Genomic DNA, 23,971 nt, shown 5'->3' with positions numbered 1-23,971 from the left:
ATACGAACTGTCTGGCCAAACAATTAAAATGCTAATTATGCAAGAAAACCTTGTGATTTGTTCATCTAAACAACTTAATTAGACTTTATATATTGAATGCGATTATGCACACATTTTAATAAAGCCGAATCAGTTTTTGTAACAAGTGAATACGTTCGTTGACTTAAGTCTTAAGACATAACACATTAGACACTCTTTTTCGCCACCTGCTGGCATATTTTGTGTAATACGAAAATAATGGTTACTGAACGAATCAGTGTACGAATCTGAATTAATCATTTTGGTGAGCGAACTGAAAATGAATGAATCTCTTGAAAGAATCATAATTTCCACCACTTCTCTTTGTACTCATCCAAACGTGGTACTCCATTGTCCTCTTCTTGTTTGTTCCCTCACACATCGCAGTTACACAAACACGCACAGCGCATTTTTCTAAAACTGGTGAAGTAGTGCGCCGTCATGACGTAATATTTTGGCGAATGCGCATTAAACAAAACAGAAACTGCGTGGTTACCTATTATTTCAAGCTTTCCATTTCTACTCAAGCTGTTCTAATTAGTTGGTTAGACTCATTCACCTAACTAAAAGTAATTTTTACAGTTTAGCCTATATTAGAAACCCAATGTAGGCTATTTCAATCCAAATTAATTTGGTTCAGATTCGTTAAACTTTTTCTTGCAATTAATGCACTTAAATGTGTTTTTAAGTGACTTAGAACAACATAATGATATTGAAAGTATTCTGTACACAGATTTAAATTATGGTACTATTATATACAAATACAGTACTTTCAGAAAATATGTAGAAAATTTAATTTATAGAATTCATAGAGCAGGAGCTGGTGATTAAAATTTCAACAATTCAAAGTTTTTTTGGAGTATACTGTATAAGAAAGTGTATTGAAGTTTTTTTTTTTTATAAAAAATAAGTGTACTTATTTAAAATACAATAAAATCATAATTATGTAAAATGTTTGTTTAAGTAATACTTAATTAGACATTATCATAAAGTGCATTTTTATAAAGTGCAAAGACCTATTGTCATTAAAGTGTAATCTTTTTAAGTACACTTAAGTGGCCTTTAATTTAAAATGCAGTATTGTTCAAAATAATAGCAGTACAATGTGACTAACCAGAATAATCAAGGTTTTTAGTATATTTTTTATTGCTACGTGGCAAACAAGTTACCAGTAGGTTCAGTAGATTGTCAGAAAACAAACAAGACCCAGCATTCATGATATGCACGCTCTTAAGGCTGTGCAATTGGGCAATTAGTTGAAAGGGGTGTGTTCAAAAAAATAGCAGTGTCTACCTTTGACTGTACAAACTCAAAACTATTTTGTACAAACATTTTTTTTTTTCTGGGATTTAGTAATCCTGTGAATCACTAAACTAATATTTAGTTGTATGACCACAGTTTTTTAAAACTGCTTGACATCTGTGTGGCATGGAGTCAACCAACTTGTGGCACCTCTCAGCTGTTATTCCACTCCATGATTCTTTAACAACATTCCACAATTCATTCACATTTCTTGGTTTTGCTTCAGAAACAGCATTTTTGATATCACCCCACAAGTTCTCAATTGGATTAAGGTCTGGAGATTGGGCTGGCCACTCCATAACATTAATTTTGTTGGTTTGGAACCAAGACTTTGCCCGTTTACTAGTGTGTTTTGGGTCATTGTCTTGTTGAAACAACCATTTCAAGGGCATGTCCTCTTCAGCATAGGGCAACATGACCTCTTCAAGTATTTTAACATATGCAAACTGATCCATGATCCCTGGTATGCGATAAATAGGCCCAACACCATAGTAGGAGAAACATGCCCATATCATGATGCTTGCACCTCCATGCTTCACTGTCTTCACTGTGTACTGTGGCTTGAATTCAGAGTTTGGGGGTCGTCTCACAAACTGCCTGTGGCCCTTGGACCCAAAAAGAACAATTTTACTCTCATCAGTCCACAAAATGTTCCTCCATTTCTCTTTAGGCCAGTTGATGTGTTCTTTGGCAAATTGTAACCTCAGAATCAGAATCAGAATGAGCTTTATTGCCAGGTATGTTTACACATACGAGGAATTTGTTTTCGTGACAGAAGCTCCGCAGTACAACAGAATGACAGCGACAGAACATAAAACACATAATAAAAGAATAAAAAATACAAATATGTAGACAGTGAATGACAATATACAATGACAATTGTAGGCAGGTATATTACAAAGTGAAGTTATGTATGTACATATATATTGTGTGCAAAATTTAAGTGTATACTAAGTATGTGTGTTAGATAAATAAAGTGTGTGTGTGTATATAAATATAAAGTGTAGTGTGTTCGCCATTATTGTCAGCTGTTCATAAGATGGATTGCCTTCTGCACATGCCTTTTTTTTAACAGAGGGACTTTGCGGGGGATTCTTGAAAATAGATTAGCTTCACACAGACGTCTTCTAACTGTCACAGTACTTACAGGTAACTCCAGACTGTCTTTGATCATCCTGGAGGTGATCATTGGCTGAGCCTTTGCCATTCTGGTTATTCTTCTATCCATTTTGATGGTTGTCTTCCGTTTTCTTCCACGTCTCTCTGGTTTTGCTCTCCATTTTAAGGCATTGGAGATCATTTTAGCTGAACAGCCTATCATTTTTTGCACCTCTTTATAGGTTTTCCCCTCTCTAATCAACTTTTTAATGAAAAGTAGGCTGTTCTTCTGAACAATGTCTTGAACGACCCATTTTCCTCAGCTTTCAAATGCATGTTCAACAAGTGTTGGCTTCATCCTTAAATAGGGGCCACCTGATTCACACCTGTTTCTTCACAAAATTGATGACCTCAGTGATTGAATGCCACACTGCTATTTTTTTGAACACACCCCTTTCAACTAATTCAACTAATTGCCCAATTGCACAGCCTTAAGAGCGTGCATATCATGAATGCTGGGTCTCATTTGTTTTCTGAGAATCTACTGAACCTACTGGTAACTTGTTTGCCACGTAGCAATAAAAAAATATACGAAAAACCTTGATTATTCTGGTTAGTCACATTGTACTGCTATTATTTTGAACAATACTGTATATGATATTATCTGCAAATGCACTTTTAAAAAAGTATACTTTTAAGATTGGAAGTACAAAACAAGTACACTTTTAATACAATTAAGCACACTTCTTTTTCACAAGGGTGGAAATGTGCTGTAGAGATTTAAGTGTGTCTAATGTATGTCCTTCTTAAGATATTGTTTTTAGATACAAAGCAATAGTTTGTAGTTTACAGTAACGTATGTATAAAAGTGTTACATTTATAATTACTATTCCCTGCCTTCAGTTCACTCACACGTTTGAAGATGAAACATTACATGAAGCGCATTGCGTTCTGGAAAACAGTATCACATGTAGTGTCTTTAGATGCATGCATCAAATTTCAGCAAATGTAGCAGGTAATACAGACATTCCATGTATACAGAACATTAACTTACTATTACACAGTATACACGCAGCATACTGCAATATAGTAGGAGTTGTATGGTAGTATGCCATTCCGAACACAGCTTCTGTACTGATTTCAGTGTACTTGAATTATATTTAGTAGATTCTGGTAAATAGGTTATTTCATGCATACAGAAAATTTGCACACTATGCACAAAATACTGAATACTGCACATCTAGTATTGAGTAATTGAGTAATTTGATAGTATGGCATTTTGAACACAACAATACTTTTTGATATTTTCAATGTGAAAATGTGATATGTGATAATGTGATATTTTCAATACCCACACTATTTATAATACAAAACGCCATAGAATAGTGCATAAGCACGCGATTTGGGACGCACCTAGGTCTAGACTAATTATTATAGTGTTCGGGAGGGGCCATGCTCATTGGCTCCAGTGCATGTGTCACGCCCGCCCAAAAAACCTGAACACAAAAATAGTAAAAAAACAAAAACAACAACAATTCCACAATTACGTTTTACACAATTCAGTATTTGTAACGTGTTTCAGATACAGTTTTAACATGTATACTGTTTTTAGAAACAATTATGATACGGTTCCATAGAATATCTTCCCTGACAATAATTTAACAGAAGAAATGGTCTGAAACGCAATATATATATATATATATATATATATATATATATATATATATATATATATATATATATATATTATAATTGCGATATATATATATATATATATATATATATATATATATATATATATATATATATATATATATATATATATATATATAGGAATTATAAGTATAACATATAGAAGTGTCTGTAATAGTATGCATTTTAAATACTCTCTATTATCGAGCCCATATTTTGTATTACTCAATACTTACAAGCGTGTTTGTAATTCACGTGAATAATGAGCGACTGGATGACAAACTATGAGCGTATGTAGTGCGCGGGTGATTTCGCTCTGCTCTCGCGCCTGTGGTCGTCGCTCATGCTTTCCAACTCGCTTGTTTTCCTCTCTCTGTCATCGGGGAGAGAAAGAGGGGGGAGTGCGCTGTTTCTCTCTCCCTGCCCCAGACCCTCCTCCTCTGGTAGCCCGTCCATCTCAGAATATCGGCGGTGAGTTTTATGGGGAGAGTGGCCGCTCCCTGCAGCGGCCCCGGCAGGATCGTGTCCTTTCTCACCGCAGTTCCGTGCTTATCCTGCAAACAGCGGCGGCGGCGGCGGCGGCATCATCATCAGTCTGTGGCAGTGGACCGGGGCAGGAGGAGCATGAGCGAGCAGGGCAAGAGTGCCGCGTCCACGCCAGCGAGCGGGACACCAGCCCCGGGCTCGGACACCTACAAAGGTTGGCTCTTTAAATGGACTAACTACATCAAAGGTTACCAGCGCAGATGGTTCGTGCTCAGCAACGGGCTGCTGTCCTATTACAGGTAACGTTAACTTAAATAATGCGTCTTCTATATGCACGTGTTGATGTCATTCATTTAGAATGCAATATGCATATATTTAGGCTACACTGGGCTATGTTAGTATGTGTGGCCGACCAGTGTAGTGTTTTGTCATGTCAAAGCAGGTCATGAGAGCTGTCAAAACCACATGTGGACACTCATGGCACTTCATGAGCGCGTCTCTAGTGTGGACAGATGCTAGTCCGCCTCTAAAAAACCTCGCGGCCTCGCCCCACTTTACCACCATGTGTTTCTTTTTAAACCAGGTCTTTAAATGTCATTACTAGTGGATAAAAGCCTGTCTCTTATTAAATGACAACAGTACGCTGTTTTATTAGCGCGTCAGCTAGCGCTCAAGCTAACGTCAACTGATGTTGTGTGACGTTTTAAGAGAGTCGTTGCACTTTAATATCTGACAACCTAGTTTTGCGTTTATGTGGGCGTGTCCTTCAACTTTAGCTTTGATCATATATATAAGGCTTGTTTTTATGGTGAACTTGGTCAATAGTAATTTATTCAGGTCCGTATTCAGCCTCTGGCCAGCTACAGATGTGTTAGCCAGCGTTAGCTTTAGCAAGCGTACACGCAACGAACTAATAAACATTCACCATGGCAACCAGCTTCCCTTAAAATATAATATGCACAAGAAAAGAGTTTTAAAGCCAAATTTTCGCATATTAATTTATATTAATAATGAATTGATTTATATGTGTGTGTGTGATCCACGAAACAAATACACCTTTTCTTTCTATATATGTATGCGGCTTTTTCTGTATGTGTGTTTGGGACAGACCAAGATGCGGTAATGCAACACACACACACATATCATATAACAAAACTACACTATGATTTTTTTTTTTTTGTTAGTTTTTTTTAACAGCATCTCGAATGACGGTCTGAGATATCGTATGTGAAGCTTATGTATGCAGTGATACAGTATCTTTTTAAAATTTAAACCACCTTCACGTGTCACCTGTGAGCTTGACCATTTAACACCTGTTGTTCAAGAGGCACTTGAGCCAGCAATGGTAATCATGTTTCATTTCTCCCCTTGTGTCAGGTAGACAGGTGGATCACATGAGGTAACTGTCACAAAATTAAATGAAAATCCTAATTACTGCTGTATTTTAATTGCTTTATTACCACATCTAGGTTTGTCGCATAAAGCCCAAAACACATTGCACGATTTTAGCAATATCGTATAAGATCACTGCATGTCACACTGTGCAACATGGATCTAATAAGTTTGGGTAGGACCATAGACTGGGTAGGAAATGGTCTATACGATGATGACACGTGTTGACTCATATACTACAACGCACGTTCCTATTGAAGAATAAAACGCCTTCAGCATGCACTAGTAGTAAACAAAAAGCATGATACATCACAGTTTAGAAGTTATATTTTTTGTTTGTGCTGAAAAAAGTGAAAGCGGCGAAAGAGGAAGGGGTAAAAGCTAGAGGTTAGCAGTTTTATGTTTTAGCGCCATATTGTGTTGATTTCATTATGCATTTTTATTTGTTGGTCAGTAAATGTGGATCATAGCAGCAAACACTAGAGAAGGCAACAAGTGTTTTCACTATGTCGGAGATGCGCTATTGTTCCAAAGAGAGACGAGCTTAGAGTGGTTACAATCATCAGGGTTTAAATCACGCTCAAATTGATTTGATTTTGACGCAATATTTAAACAAATGTGAAATTCTTGCCCCATATTGACAATGTTGAAACAGTGCCACTGGCAACCGTACAACGCCACTGCTTTGTGGTGTTTCAAACTTAGGACAGAGCACGCCTCTAAAAACAATGTTTACAACCTGTTTGCATTTCATCTTCTTTTTACAGCAATTGGTTGTCTCTCAGCGCTCAAAATTTTCCCTCAAAATTTGCCTCAAGCCAAGGAATGCCCAAACTTTTTGATGCTCTTGGTCACTCTCAACGCTTTCTCTGCATCGCTCTCAATACCATAATTCACCAGGTGAACGTTGAAGCTCAACTTCCATAGGAATTAATTGAAAGCGTTTGTTCCACTGCGCTAGCTACGTGCCAATGGAAATGCACTGTTGCCTTGCAGTCCTTGTAGTTTTAAGAGCCAATCAGCTGTGTCTATTCTAAAATGTGCATTCCTGTTAGGTGGAACAGTCTGGAAAAAAGAAGATAAAGGAGCAGAATGTAAAATAGCTTTGTTGTTAGATTTTATTGCTTATTTGTAATATATATTAACATAATATCGAACCATCATTTAACAAATAATTTTGAAAATTTTCCTATTTTTCTGTTCAGGTTGATACACAGAACATCAAATGCACCTGCGAAGCTCGTACAGTCAGGCATTCGTATTATTACATATGATGCATTCAAGTCAAAAACATAACATGCATCTAGTCTAAAGTAAACAAGACGTATATATTGTGAACATTAAACCCAAATAACTACATCAGAAGCCAGTTACAAGTTTCAAATGTAATAGATCATACACTGATCTTTAATTTGGTTAATAACATATGTATAATGTATGCTGTGTACTACTGTATGAATATGTGACAGAAGGGAATCCCTTGTTTTGTTTTTTTTTAGGCTACTTCTGTGTTATGAATGGATGATGTCATCTAGCAAGTGTCTCACTCTGAGATATGAGTTTTCAAGGTGCACTTGAAGGCAGGATTTTGGTATATCCTAAAACATACGATCTTCAAAATTATACCTACCAAATGTTTTATTAGTGATACGTGAATGTAAGAAGGCATACCGAAGACATTCAAGAAGTGTATTTGAGAGCCTTTGTGCTATTAGAGCTGTATTGTGCACCGACTGTGATGTAGAACGAATGGTTATCAGATGGTCACGAGGGTCATCATGATAGTGTCATGGAGTACAACTGTAGTCAAGCAGCTAATGAAAGAAGGGCAAAGGCTCTTGTAAGAGCACTGTAGCAATGCTAATCAATCAATATCTCTACTGGGCAGACCCTGTGACACTTCACACAGTGGGCCACAGGGTTTCCAGGCTCAGTTGAGATTCTGAAGGGAAAGTGACACTCTACTGACTGTGAAAGAGAAGAAGCATGTCTCTTGCTGCTCTCCTCTATTAATAGTCTATTATGGTGGAAGGTGATTGCAGTGGTGTAAAGCTAGATCTGCTGTCATCAGAGAGCTCTGGCAATAGTGCTCACGTAGCCAATACAATGGAGTGTCTGGATAGCGTGCTGTGCTAATATCTGCCAAATGTGCTGTTGGGGAGCCAGAAAGAGCAACGGCAAATGTGTGAATAGAGCTAATGTATCATAACAGCCATTAGATTATGAATGGCTCCTTGATAGTTCCTCGGTATGATTGGGAAAGTAGCTTAACTGTTCTAAGGTGAAGTCTAGTTCACCTGAAAACTACATTTCTGTTGTCATTTATTCACCCTCATGTTGTTGCAGATTGCATGGTTTATGTGATAAACAAAGTTAGATATTTTTATTTGGACAAAGGGTTTTTTTTTTTTAAAGAAAATCTCTTCCTTTGTGTTCCACAAAAGAAAAGAAAACCTTTTAAGTTGTAGTAGAGAGACTTCTGGAGATCGCATGGGATGTGATTTAGAGGTGAACCTTTGTTCCTGGCCTGACCATGTGCCCTACACAGAACTAGTGCTCAAATAGAGGAGATGTAGCCTACTTAAAGTGTATATTTATGTTTTTATAAGTCTATTAGTGGTCAATATATTCGAGTGAGTCAAGTAAATGGAAAGATTTGTACCAATCTTTCAAGCAAATCTGCTTCATGCGGCTATATGCGCAATTACAACATCCTACAGCACTTAAATGCAGAAGGCAGCTGACTCACACTCTCTAGGTGGCCTCTGTATCAGCATTTTCTTATTTTCAGCTGATATCAGTCTAACAACAAATCCCCATGCAGTAATTTTATATATATATATATATATATATATATATATATATATATATATATATATATATATATGAAAATTACAGTATATTAAATGTTGTGCAATTAGTCAAAACAATCATATGTGACCCTGGACCACAAAACCAGCCATAAGGATACCGTTAAACTGAGATTTCTAAATCATCTGAAAGCTGAAAAGACTTTCCATTGTTATATGGTTTGTTATGATTTCAACTATTTGAAAATCTGGAATCTGAGGGTGCAAAATAATCAAAATACTGAGAAAATTGCCTTTTAAAGTATTACAGATGAAGTTTTTAGCAATGCATATTACTAATCAATATTAAGTTTTAATATATTTACAGTAGGGAATTTACAAAATATTTTCATGGAACATGATATTTACTTAATATCCTAATGATTTTTAGCATAAAAGAAAAATCAATGATTTGACCCATACAGTGTATTTTTGGCTATTGCTACAAATTTACCCCAGTGACGAGACTGGTTTTGCGGTCCAAGTGGTTCACAGTTCTACAGTGTTTTGCACAATATTGCATCAATACTTCTGGTCCTTGTATCAATATGTTTTATCCATTTGTAATTTACCATTCAAAAAAATTGGGGCCTGTACAATTTGAAAGAAGTTTTCTATGTTTACCAAGGGCATTTATAAAAGAAAAAAACTACAGCAAAAACATAATATTGTGACATAATTCTAATGTAAAATAAATAACTTTTTTCTATTTAAATGTGTTTTAAAATGTAATTTATGACACTGCTGAATTTTCAGAGGCCATTCCTTTTCATTGCCACATGATCCTTCAGAAATCATTCAAATTTTTTTGTTCATGAAACACTAATATTATTCCCTTTGTGGAAACTGATAGATTTTTTTTTTTTTTTCAGAAATCTTTGTTGAACAGAAAGTTTAAAAGAACATAATTCATTAGTATCATTGCTGAATAAAAGTATTATTGTTTTTTTAATCATATTTTATTTATTTCAAAAGTCTACTTTTATTATTTGCATTTTCGGTGTACAGTATGTTTTCTCCCCAGTATGTTCCGAATTTATGGTTTTGGCCAAGGAATTTCTTTTCGGTGCGTCATTAGACTTCATGTTATTTCCTGTGGTTCAATTAGTGGAGAAGTAGGTTGTTATAATAATCTGAGTGGGGGAAGAGAAAGTACTGGGAGATAAAGCCCTGCTGTAATATGCTCAGTACAGAGGAGATTTTCTACTCCTGTAACAAGGCTCATGCTTTTTTCCTTAAGCGGGTCAGCTGCAAATTAATATTTGTTCTTTAATTAAAGTAAAACCATAATGTTATATCAGAACTCATTATCAGCGGAAACAATCACTATCCAGTTAAGATATTCTGGTGCATCACAGTGCATTCAATCTGTTTTGCCTAGCCTTCCTGTACTTCTCCTTCCAAAGCTTTTAGTGAGGATCTCTGACGTGTATGTGAGTCATTCGAGCGTCCAGCGAGTCTGTTTCTGACATACTTAAGTTGATGGCCCTTGGGTTGAGATGATGCTGTTCACATGCACACCTCTTCATCTCTCTGGGCTGGATCGAACGGATCTTGCTGTCATGTAGACTTGTGCATTATTATCAAGAGACACATTAATCAATCACTTCTGAAAACCTCAGCTCCCTGTAGTGTTGTCACTACACTCTGAAGGAATTGCAAAGGCTTTCTATAGGATGTGTCTTGAATGTGTTCTGCTGATGTGTTAGTTTTACTGAGAGCAATAGAACCCCCACCTCCATCACCACACATACAGTCCTGTCATCTGCAGCGCTAAAACACGTAAAAGTGTAATGGCCTGCGTAAATTGCACTCGGTCACAGCGCCTCCCCCTCCTCCTTCTCCTACTTGTGATGAGTCACTTATATATCTTCCCCTCCTGTGTTTTTCTTCTTAAACACTTCCTCTCTGCCTGGTTCCTTCTATGCATATTTGATTTCTTAACAGCTTTTTTTCACCCATCTTTAATGTCTGATGTGCTTATTGCAATCTGTTACAATGTTAATCTGTTTTAGTTAGTTCATGAAGAATCTATTAAAAGAGGGAAATCCAGTGAACCTGCCAAGATCTGACTTTCAGTATCTATAAAATCTAGTAGTAGTACATTATGAGTTATTCTTTAAATTGTACATTGTTTTTCTAGCCGAGTATTTATTGGTATATTTTCTTGTGTATATTGTTTTCATGCCTGATTTCATTAAAAAGATGCAAGGTGGGTTTTTTATTTATTTATTTTTATTTTTTGCAATGTAACGGAAGTAGCGACAGTTCATTTCTTCCATATCTTTCATGACATACAGTTGAATGATTATCAAAAAAGTAAAAAAGTCTATATTGTGACATACAGCCAAGTAAAAATGGAAGAAAGGAATAAATATTGAGTGAGATTATTGGGTGAATCTCTGCAGATCCTAATGCAAACATGTAGTCAATTGTAAGAAAGCAGTGGGGTTTAAGTGGACTAAATAATTAGAGTCTGGCATTCATCACCAGGGAGAAGTCTGACATTTCACTGGGAGATTAAGTTATGACATTTTGAAAAAGAAAAAATAAGACATTAAGATGCATTTAGATAGGGTGAATTTCCATTACATTCCCATTAAAAAAACAAAAAAAACCAGAAAAACAAATATATTATCCTGACTTAACCCATGAGATGAAAATTATACAATAATCAAATTACCCTTCTTATTGCATATTACGTAATAATCAGTATTATCACAATTAGTCAAATGTTCTGTTTTCAAGGCATCTCTAACTCATTTGCTCCCTGACAATGCTTGACCTTCTTTTGCAATGAGTGATAACATTCCATTCTGCTGGGAAGAATGTGGTCACATGATCCGAAAGGAGTGTGTCCCTCAAGGGTATATTTGAGGTTAACTGAGAGAAGGGTTTTTTGGAATGTCTTTCTGACTCTTTGCATGATGGGGACACTGAAACTTTGCACACTTCCTATAATTATTTCTGGACTCTAAATACAATAAACTTCACCGTTTGAGTAATCATCAGTCATTGCTGAGTGTGTGTTTGTCTTGCATGTGATAATATGGTTTTTGCAGTGGCAGGCATGATTTATGGGCACTGCAGAGCAAGCACTCTCTTGATAGTCTCCAGGGGCTAGTATTAGATTGGGAGTGTGTTAGAAATGGAAAAAGTTACAAACAAAAAAGTGTACATAGAGGGATAACAGAATATAGAAATAAAACTAATTAACTATTCTAAATGATCCTAAGTGATTGTGCTAATGTGACATATAACATAATGTGACACCTGAGCAAACGTTACAGAAAGGAAGGAGTTGCTGCGCTTTTGGCCACTCAGAATATGGTCAGTAAGATTTTGTTATGTTTTATTCTGCAAGTATGCATCAAATTGAGCAAAAGTGAGCGTAAAACATTTTTAAAGTTACAAAAGAATTGTATTTCAAATAAATGCTGTTCTTTTGAATTTTATATTCATCACAGAATGACTGTTTTCAACATTGAGCCGTTTTAAATATTGATAATAAAATAAGAAATGTTTCTTGAGCAGCAATTCAGTGTGATAGAATGATTTCTGCAGGATCATGTGACACTGAAGACTGTAGTAACAGCTGCTAAAAAGAATATGCAGAAACAAATTACATTTTAAAATGTATTAAAATAGAAAGTTATTTTAAATTGCAAGATTTATTTCACAGCATTACAGTTTTTAATGTATTTTGATCAAATAAATGCAGCCTGACACAAACTTTTGAATGGTATTGTATATTAAAATTAATAATGAAGGATGCAACCAACAAAAACACTGTAGCAACACTCAAGAAACCACTCAGAATGTCCTGGAAGGCCTTTAAAATTAGATTTTGAAAAAATATATAATTTAAATATTTAACTGAAATTATGGTTGAAAATTTGCATACATATTTCGTAGTCTCTCTTACATCAATATCACCCCCTTTTTCTTTCCCTCTGCTTCTCATCTGATATTTCTTTTTGTCATTGCCTCACTTTCCCTTAAGGCCCCGATATACTTCAAGCGAAATCGAAGATCAAAAAACAGAACAAAATCCGTCTGAAAATAAGTTCGTTTTGTGAGTTCGAAATGGCTTGCCAAAGCGAACTTTCAAAGTTTGTTCCGGCTGCAAAACACTTTCGTACTACCATTGGTCCATGACGATTACATCATAGGAGGTGTGCACTGAGGCTCCGCCTTCTTTGACGTGGAACTCTGCTCTGGGTTCCTTTCGTCTGTCAAGTTCTTGGAGGAGAGATGTTCGTGTAGTCGTGGATAGCTGTTTTATATTAGCAAATTAAGTTTAGCTTTTGATGAAATTAGACACACTGTTTTTCATGTTTAATTCTGCTGCTTGCTTTTAAGCAGTATATTGAATAAAGTACCATGTAGTCACACGTGACGTGATTTAATGGGAGTGCTAATTTGCAGAGCTCATGCGAGCATACCCATGTTGCTATGAACAGATGCTTTTTATTAAAAAAATATTTCTGTTCTCTCCATTTTTGTTGTGTTTATTTTGTTACGGAGAGGAAAACATGCAGCACATATTTAAATGTTGATTTTATCAGAGTGGGGGCAACAGGATGTTCGATAACAGTATACCGCTGTTCACGTATTTCGAACTTCATTTTACCCTTTAACGAAGAATGAAAAATAACTTTGTTTTGAGTATATATGGGCCTATAGCCTTTTCTTAGTCTTCTCTCTTTTACTACCTCTCTATCTCTGCAGGTTTTAATGACATATCTCTGTCTCTCTCTTTTTGCTCGGCATGGTTCATGTTCTCAGTTCTGACCCACTTACAGCCATTTGCGTCCAGTCTGTCCCCTGCAGGGTGGGTGAAGCTAATTTGAGATCTTTGCTTTTACCCCTCCACACCTCCTCCCCCAACTTTCTCTTTCTTTCTCCTGTCTGCATTTGCTTTGGTAGGGTTTGAGTACGCAATCTAAGCTCTAGAGGTTTTTTTCTTTTCTTTTGTGTGATGGAGTGAATATGGTAATTGATGGTTGGTCTCTGAGCTGAATGTGTATCTCTCCCTCCCCCTAGTGACTCGGTCACCTGAGTTTGGATTCAGCCAATTACTTGGTTTGCTTGACTGTCAGACCATCAGTCCCCCAGAAGGCCTGAAAAAAATGTAGCCAGCAGACGCTGGACTCTACACTTTCAACACTCACAGACACAGTAGGGAGACTAAAGTGTCTCATATGTGAAAAGAGAGAATCGAATTTCCTATTATGCTGGCATATTTTTTTAAATCCCTTTTCTCACACAGATTGCTCAGTTTCAAAGTAGACTCCTTTACTGAAATGATTATTCAGAATTGAAACACCGTGCTGGGTGCAAATGTAGACAGAAATGTTTTTAACATTTACCTATTAGTATTAACATGAACTGCATCTGTGACAGATTTGGAAAATTAGCCTATTTTATAAAATATTGAAGTGTTCCTTTAAGCACAAATCCCACCTCACAGCCAGTTTCACTGGTCAATTTGTGCAGCCCCCTGTTAAGAAAAGTTCAAATTTAAGGATTCAGTTCAAAGTTCAGAAAGATGGATCTCATGACAAACAGTAATGCTATCTTTCAGAATATGCTACCAAACACTTAATAAGGTTAAGGTTAGGATGCAGGTTGAGGTTAGGGGTGAGTATTTGTTTGAGTGTCGTGTAGGCAATTAGCACTTTGATTGATGTGACCAATGAATTGTTTAGAATCGCTATTGGGTGAATTTGGTTTGAGAACATAAATCATAGTGATCATGTTTTTTGATACAATGTAAATAGCTGGTTTATATAAATAATTTGTTTGTTTGCTGTCACATGGAGCAGCATTAACTACACTGAGCCATTGTTTACTGACAAGCTGTGCAAAAATACAATCATATTTTGCTCATGTTCTTCGCATCTTGTCAGTGAACAACGGCTCTGTGTAGTTAATGCTGCTCCATGTGAAAGCGCGAAGATGATGTAAATTTATCGCTGATTACAGAACCGGCTTTACTGACAAGATGTGCATTAAATATTGCATGCGATTTATCGTGCAGTCCTACTAACTTGGTTGTGCTGTATGTTTTGTTTTGCATGCAGCTCATGAGAACAGTTCAGAAGAAAAGAATGTTTATTTTTAACATTTTATTGGTATATAGCCTTCCACTAGGGCTGCACAAGTGTCGTTTAAGCATCGATATTGCGATGTCCGAATCCACGATAGTCACATCGCAGGATGTGCAATGTAGGCTGTCATAGTTGATCCGTTATTCATTAACTGTACAGAGAGAGAGAGAGAGAGAGAGCGGGAGAGAGCGAGAGAGAGCGCGAAAGAGAGCGCGCGTGAGACAGAAAGAGAGAGAGAGAGAGAGCGAGCGAGCCCCAGCTGCACGCTCACAGTCTTCAAACAACACGAGCGCTGTCTTGCTCTCTCTCCCTCATGCATATTAATCAATTGACACGATGGTGTAGATGTTTAAATCATTTAAAATGAGAATGTAAGTGTGCTCACCCCATTTTTGTTTGTAAGAATTTTTTTTTTATTAGATTTCATATCACAATATATATTGCAGAAAAATTAAATATCGCAAAGTCATTTTTTCCCAATATCGTGCAGCCCTACCTTCCACCATATGTAATGGAGGCCAGCAGGTAGGTGCTGTGCAGGTAAACCTCTGCCCTAATCTTAAGAGATGCACTAGCGACTGATGCTAGTGGCTGCAGATGCTAGTGCGTCCGTCTCCCACACTTGAGACCCGGGTTCGAGACACACCAGAAACAAGAACGGTGTGTGGCAGTGAGGACCATGGAGAGAGGGGTTACATTGGTGCCGTGACCCTGATGGGATTGAGGTTTGGGGGGTGGAGTGTAGCGGAGGCCAGCTAGTAGCTGCTGTGCAGGTAAACATAACTACCCTGATCTCAAGAGATGAACTAATGACTGACCCTACTGGTTGCAGTCTTTAGCCTCTTTGTTAGTGTGTCCACCTCCCACACCGCAGACGCAGGTTCGAGACCCGCTTGGAACAATAATGAGGTGTGGCACTGAGGACCCGGGAGAGAGGGGTTACACATATAACACATGTTTCACATTTAATACAGACACATTCATTTCCACAAGCACAGTGTATATCTGTGTCAGAGATGTCTGACCGGCTCTGAATGAGTGGAATGCGTCTCACAGTTTCTCTGAGAGGTCAGAGCTTTGACATTCCATTAGAAATGTGCAACAGATACTAAGTAACCAGAGCAGTAACACAGAGACAGGGCTCTGGCTCTCTGTGTGTCTCCCCACTTTTTGGCTCCTCCTCTCTATCCCTTCATGCCTTTTACTGCCCTCACTTTTACACTTTCACTGAACCTCCTTTTCATTTTCTCTTTCTGAGTCAGTCAGCAAAGCCTCAGTGGTGTGACAGAGTTTGAATCAGTGTTTCATAAGCAGCTGAGTAAGGAATCTGTCATTATTTCCTGTGTGTCTTTCTTTGGCTGTGTTTTGTGAGGATTTAGGTTTTGTTAGGCCTCTACTCAAGGCTTGGTTAAATTAGAGCTCCTTAGAATGGCCTGACAGACTACCAAGAGGCTCTGCTATCCTTTCCGACCTGCAATATTTCACACACTAAACAACCAGCCACCCTTGCCTGTCTGCCTGTCTGTCTGTCTGTCTGTCTGTCTGCTGTAGATCATATAACTATTGCTACCAATGGTCTCTGATAAACTTACCTCACAAATGCTTTTGAAAATAAATATACTAAAATGTATTTGAAATACATTTATTTCATTGTGAATATACTACAAATACATTTGCATATGTATGTGCTTACTTAAAATACCCTGCAGTTGTACTTTTAGCATATTGGAACAACAAATTTTGTGCTTAATGCACTTTTAATTGTGCCAAAGTACAGTAGTGCTGAAGTCCAACTAAAGATATACTGAAGTATATTTGATTGTGCTAAAGTGAAACAATTGCAAGTATACTTCAGGTACACTTAAAATATCTTGCATTCAATCAAAGATCACACAATCCTCATCAATAGTGATTTTATAAAACACATGTTAGGCTTAATATTAAGAAATGTGAATTTTGCAATGTGTACTAGTAGAACTCCAAAAAAAATTAACACATTAATACAGACATTACTGACAAGAACAAGGTCACCTAAGTATTTCTTGTGCAAATCCTCATATAAAGAGCAATCATACAAAAAAAAATGCTTCTCATCTTCTATCATAGAAATATTTGATGTTGACTTAAAATAACTACAGATTCTCTCTGGTATTGGTGTATTATTCCATCTGCCTGTTTCTATAGCAAGATGATGACTTGAACATCTAAAAAGGAACAATGATCGTACCAATTGAATGTTATACACGACGCAATGTAGCTCTCTTGTATCAATGAAGACTTTCACTGTGAATATATATTTCACTTATTATTTTCCCAAACTGATGTATACCATGCCTCATGTGCTTTTTCTTTTAATCGTTGGTAAAGAATAGCTGCAAATGTTCTTATACTGTATTACCTACACTTTAAGCTTCCCAGGGACTAGAAAAACATAGCAGAACTCTAATACGAGTTTTCTACCTACTTCATCCAATTGATAAAGCATATTATAACTTTTTGGGATAACAATAATTGGACATAGACACCAGTTTCATATAAGTGGACAATACAAATCTACCCAGATCACCCAAGACAGCCACAGGAGTTTTTTACAAAAAGATACCTGAACATTTCAATACACTCAGATACACATATCTCAAACAAATACAACGATTGATTGAAACTACACTTAGTATTTAAATGTATTACTTTTTCACTAGTTTAGGCCTCAGTAGTTCCTTTGCTGTTTGATAGTGGGTCCTGTAAGTTCTCTTCCTGATCTCTCTGTCCGGGTTTACATCACGCTCTGTTCCCTCTCTCGCTGACTGTGACACTGGCTGGTTTGTTTGGCCAGCTGACACACAATCACCATGTTAACTTCTATTCTCTGCCCACTCAGTATGCAGCTGTGTGTAGTAATGTAACGCTTACAGGTTCTCAGTGTTTTTCTCTCTTAAGTAACATGACATACAGCCAAGTATGATGACCCATATTTAGAATTCGTGCTCTGCATTAACCCATCCAAAGTGTACATTTGACAAACTGGGCATTTGGGATTAACAATATTATTAAACACTTTCTTTTTATCTTTCTTCTGCTCCTAATTGTTCACTGTGTCTGTCTTTCTGTGAATTGCTTTTTGTCATCATGTACTAACACCTCCCTCTCATTTCTTGCCCTCCATGTTTTGGTTGCTCCTTCTGTCTTCGTCGCCCTTGATAGGACACAGGCAGAGATGGCCCATACGTGCCGTGGCACCATCAACCTGGCCACAGCGCACATCGACACCGAAGACGCCTGCAATATTGTTCTGAGCAGTGGGGGGCGCACGTACCATCTGAAAGCCAGCACAGAAGTGGAGAGGCAGAGATGGGTCACAGCACTGGAGCTGGCCAAGGCCAAAGCCATCCGAATGATGAACGATCAGTCCGGTAAGAGCGGGGAAATTCTGGTGAATGTAGACTTTTTTTAGTTTGTGCTTTTAAGCTGAAATTGATCATTGCCACACTGATTTGCCAACATTTTATTTGGCCTTGTAAATTGATTGTCCATATAATAAACTCAGCTATATTTAACACATCATATCAGACTATCAAGTCTTTACCTTTTTGGCAAGATGGCATCTATTCCTATGGTTGAAAGTGTTACTTTGTAATTGAAACAGTATAGAAATGTTTCTCTGCTTAGAACTAATTGTGTTAATTGAGTTGCTGCATTAAGGTTTTGAATGGAAAATGTCTGTGTTTTAGACAATGGCTCCACAGCCCAGCTAACACACTGTTATCAGTCTGGTAAGGTGACTGGGCTTCTTACACAGGCTTTGCATCATGTTTGCAGGGCTGCTGTGTAGTTCAGAGTGTTTGCAGAAAATTGCAGGGCTCAGCTAAAATTATTTTCTTCTTCTGGTCCAGTCAGGAGATCAAATTTACTCTGGCCATGTCATTGGATTTTTACTGGCCAGACCATCAAAGTGTCTATTTATATGCAACATTATAAGTGGACCTCAGAGAAAAGTACAAAATGAAAAACAAAGGCAGTTCATGAACATTAATTTTTTTTTTTAATGTTATTAAGAACTGGTAAACCAGATATAATGTATGAATTCATGGATGCACTTAGTCTGAAAAAACAATGACATATGATGATTTATCATTTTCAACACATTCTAAATTCTGAAGAAAAAAAAAGACATGACAAAGCATCATCCACATCAGCCAGCTGGCTAACATTACCCTGATGATGCATTTCAATTATCAGAATTGAACAACAATGTTCAATATATAATAGAAAATCAAAAAGTGAAATATGAATAGAATTTTAAATGAAGACTTGAGACTCACACAGATCTCACACTGAGCCCTGGACTGATTGCATTCGGACTGGACTGGCTCAAAAATGTTGTTTTTTTGGATTGTTTAGTTTGTGGTAACTGCTGTGGGCCACTGCATTGCTTCAGATAGGTCAAATCTCTCTTTCCACCAAAGATATCTTTGACCTGAACAGTGAGCTGTCACACGGATGGTATTACCCTTTGGCTTGAAACACTACATACTGTAGATCTGTTCATGCTTCTCATTGACTGAATGCTGAACCAGGCTAGATGAGATGGTACCTCTGGGTTTCAGGACTGCACGGAGCATGATTTTATTGCTTATGTTTATGTAACTGCTATTAAAACTTTAGGACCTCTAGAGGACATGTTTACATGGACTGTAAGACTCCAGCTATTTACTACTTTAGAACTGAGAGTTGGATATATACAATGTGAAGACAACATTCATTAATCAACAACCTCAAATGCAAATGGCAATATGAATTTTAATAATTTTGGGAATGTTAGGTCTTGTTCATATTATTGCAGTCTATGTAAATATAGCCCGTGCCTGCTATTTTGCAGCTCTCTCATCTTACTTGAAATACAAGGCACTATTTGGTCAAAGCTGTTGATGCATGTGTTTAAAGATATGTGGTAATTTCCTTAGAATTCAAAATCTCCTTCCAGGGTGTTAGATCGGCTCTCCACACCAGACAATAATTAGGATCCAGCCCCGGATGCCAGATCCTGTCAGAAAATATCAGTTTGTCCAGTAACAGAACAACTAGTCAGCAGCGCTGTTAATACCCAAACGATGTTAAATAGCAAGTCTTGCCTAGTATCCAAAAAATAAATAAAAAATAAGTATTTAACAGTCTTCTGTCAGTCAAGAAGTTGACTGATAAAAAAGCAGAGAAAAAAACAAGGGAAAATTAAAGCTGCAAGCAGCGATGAACGGGCCCTCGCACCCGGGCTCACCGCCATCGTGTGGCTTTAGTAAAAAGGTGTACGTTGAGAAATATGCATTTAAACTCATAAATATAAGTGCAATATATAAAAGTTTATTCTATATGTGTGCCAATCTTCCTGTTGCCAGCAGGTGGCGCTATCGTTATAATGGAATATTGGCCTTCAGATGTGTTCAAGCCAGGACCCTTATCACACATGTGAAGTTTGGGCAAGATCGGACATTTTATGTCTGAGTTATAACATCTTTTATTCCCATGGCGAGACATCGAACTTCGTCATGGCGACATGGACATGCCTTTTAACAAAAACTCAAGATCTTCACAACTAAACATCACACAGGTCTTTAGATTAAACTGACCACAAAAAAGACATTGATGTCATAAAATTTCTAGGAGTAGTTTGTCACAGTGTAAAATATGTCACTTCCAGTTGCCAATAGGTGGCGCTATGACTATAACTGAATATTGGCATGTAGATCTGTTCAGGTGAAGAGTCTTATCAAAAATGTGAAGTTTGGGGTGGATTGGACATTGTATGTGTGAGTTATAGCACCATCATTTTTCATGGCGAATCATCGAAATTTGTCAGGCCGCCATGGACACGCCCTTTAACGAAACCTCAATTCCTTCGCAATTTAACATGGCAAAGGACTTTAGATTACACTGACCAAGTTTGGTGTTGATCTGAATAAATCTCTAGGAGGAGTTCGTTAAAATACAACCCCTGAAAATGACAAAAACAACACCAATTTTGCAGGGTAAATTAAAAATAACCGACTTCCTGTTGGGATTCGGGTTCCGTACCAAGAGACTTTTTTGTAGCTATTGGTGTGTTACATATGTTTACCGATTTTCGTACATGTATATGACATGTAGCTCGAGGCGCACTCCATTGAAAATGTATAGGTGGCGCTATCGAGCCATTTTGCCACACCCAATGGAATATTAGCCTCCAGATGTGTTCAGGTCAGTACTCTTATCAAACATTTGAAGTTTGGGCAAGATCTGATATTTTATGACTGAGTTACAACAACTTCTACTCCCATGGCGAGACATCGAACTTTGACATGGCGCCATGGACACGCCCTTTAACGAAAACTCAAGATCTTCTCAATTTAACATCGTACAGGCCTTTAGATTAGACTGACGACAAAAAAGACATTGATGTCAAAAATTTCTAGGAGTAGTTTGTCGCAGCGTAAAATATGTCACTTCCTGTTGCCAATAGGTGGCGCTATGACTATAACTGAATATGGTCATGTCAAACTGTTCAGGACAGGAGTCTCATCAAACATGTGAAGTTTGGGGCAGATTGGTCATTGTATGTCTGAGTTATAGCAACTTCCTGTTTCATGGCGAATCATCGAAATTCGCCAGGCCGCCACACACAGGCCCTTTAACGAAAACTCAAAAGCTTCGCAATTTAACATCGCAAAGGCCTTTAGATTAGGCATACCAAATTTGGTGTTGATCTGAATTAATCTCTAGGAGGAGTTCGTTAAAATACAACGCATGGAAATAACAAAAATGACACAAAATTTGCTCATAATATTAGAAATAACCGACTTCCTGTTGGGTTTCGGATTTTGCTCCAAGAGACTTTTTTGTAGGTATTGGAGAGTTACATGTGTATACTGATTTTCATACATGTACATGAAACGTAGCTCGAGGCGCACACCGTTGAACGTGTATAGGTGGCGCTGTTGAGCCATTTTGCCACACCCACTTCTGAAACCCATATCAGACGTAAATTTTCGCCAGTTCTGAGGTGTGTGCAAAGTTTCATGACTTTTCGAGCATGTTTAGGCCCTCAAAAATGCGATTCATTTTGGAGAAGAAGAATAATAATAATTAAAGCTGCAAGCAGCGATGAACGGGCCCTCGCACCCGGGCTCACCGACAGCGAGTGGCTTTAGTTAATAGGTGAATGGTGAGAAATATGCGTTTTAAACTCATAAATATAAGTAGAATTTATCAATGTTTATTCCATATATGTGCCAATCTTCCTGTTGCCAGCAGGTGGCGCTATCATTATAATGGAATATTGGCCTTCAGATGTGTTCAGGGCAGGACTTTTATCGAACATGTGAGGTTTGGGGAGGATTGGACATTTTATGCCTGAGTTACAACAACATCCTATTTCATGGCAAAACATCGAAATTTGTCAGGCCGCCATGGACACGCCCTTTAACGAAACCTCAAGATCTTCGCAATTTAAGATCGCAAAAGGCTTAAGATTACACTGACCAAGTTTGGTGTTGATCTGAATAAATCTCTAGGAGGAGTTTGTTAAAGTACAACCCCTGAAAATGGCAAAAACAACACCAATTTTGAAGGGAAAATTCAAAATAACCGACTTCCTGTTGGGATCCGGATTTCGTACCAAGAGACTTTTTTGTAGGTATTGGAGTGTTACATGTGTGTACCAATTTTTGTACATGTACATGAAACATAGCTCGAGGCGCACTCCGTTTAAAGTGTATAGGTGGCGCTATAGAGCCATTCTGCCACACTCGGTGGAATATTGGCCTTCAGATCTGTTCAGGCCAGGACTCTTATCACACATGTGAAGTTTGGGGAAGATCGGATATTTTATGCCTGAGTTATAACATCTTTTATTCACATGGCGAGACATCGAACTTCGCCATGGTGCCGTGGACACGCCTTTTAACGAAAACTCAAGATCTTCACAACTGAACATGGCACAGGCCTTTAGATTAGACTGACCACAAAAAAGACATTGATGTCATAAAATTTCTAGGAGTAGTTTGTCGCAGCGTAAAATATGTCACTTACTGTTGCCAATAGGTGGCGCTATGACTATAACTGAATATGGGCATGTCAATCTGTTCAGGTTCGTAGTCTCATCAAACATGTGAAGTTTGGGGCAGATTGGACATTGTATGTGTGAGTTATAGCAACTTCATTTTTCATGGCGAATCATCGAAATTCGCCAGGCCGCCACGGACACGCCCTTTAACGAAAACTCAAGATCTTCGCAATTTAACATCGCAAAGGCCTTTAGATTAGGCATACCAAATTTGGTGTTGATTTGAAGAACTCTCTAGGAGAAGTTCGTTAAAATACAACACATGGAAATGACCAAAATTACACAAAATATGCTCATAATATTAAAAATAACCGACTTCCTGCTGGGTTTAGAATTTCGCTCCAAGAGTCTTTTTTGTAGGTATTGGTATGTTACATATGTGTGCCAATTTTCGTGCATGTACGTGAAACATAGCTGGAAGGCTGTTGATTTTCTTGGTATAGGTGGCGCTGTCGAGCCATTTTGCCACACCCTCTTCTGAATCCTATATTAGACGAAAATTTTCACCAGGTTTGACGCGTGTGCAAAGTTTCTTGACTTTTTGAGCATGTTAAAGCCTTCAAAAATGCGATTCATTCGGGAGAAGAAGAAGAAGAAGAATAATTAAAGCTGCAAGCAGCGATGAACGGGCCCTCGCACCCGGGCTCACCGCCATCGTGTGGCTTTAGTAAAAAGGTGAACGTTGAGAAATATGCATTTAAACTCATAAACATAAGTGCAATATATCAAAGTTTATTCCATAAGTGTGCCAATCTTCCTGTTGCCAGCAGGTGGCGCTATCGTTATAATGGAATATTGGCCTTCAGATGTGTTCAAGCCAGGACCCTTATCACACATGTGAAGTTTGGGCAAGATCGGACATTTTATGCCTGAGTTATAACATCTTTTATTCCCATGGCGAGACATCGAACTTCGTCATGGCGCCATGG

At 37.7% G+C, this 23,971-nt stretch overlaps 1 protein-coding gene across 2 annotated transcripts; it reads left to right on the top strand.

The window, feature by feature from the left end:
* Positions 1–4,416: 4,416 nt before the first annotated feature.
* Positions 4,417–20,254, top strand: osbp2b (oxysterol binding protein 2b). Of its 2 annotated transcripts, none has more exons than XM_026212561.1 (3): positions 4,417–4,895; positions 18,152–18,360; positions 18,679–20,254. In XM_026212561.1, exons 1-3 carry the CDS (start codon positions 4,591–4,593, stop codon positions 18,777–18,779), a joined length of 615 nt encoding a protein of 204 aa, XP_026068346.1. In that variant the 5' UTR covers positions 4,417–4,590; the 3' UTR covers positions 18,780–20,254. The 2 variants fall into 2 exon arrangements, with proteins under 2 accessions (XP_026068346.1, XP_026068347.1); XM_026212562.1 differs by lacking the exon at positions 4,417–4,895 and adding an exon at positions 5,975–5,995.
* The last annotated feature ends 3,717 nt before the right edge of the window (positions 20,255–23,971 follow it).

The sequence above is a fragment of the Carassius auratus genome, chromosome 30, assembly GCF_003368295.1.
Source record: "Carassius auratus strain Wakin chromosome 30, ASM336829v1, whole genome shotgun sequence".
Lineage (NCBI taxonomy): Eukaryota > Metazoa > Chordata > Actinopteri > Cypriniformes > Cyprinidae > Carassius > Carassius auratus.
Note: the sequence above shows the minus strand (reverse complement) of the source record. Positions and strands in the feature narration are given on the sequence as shown.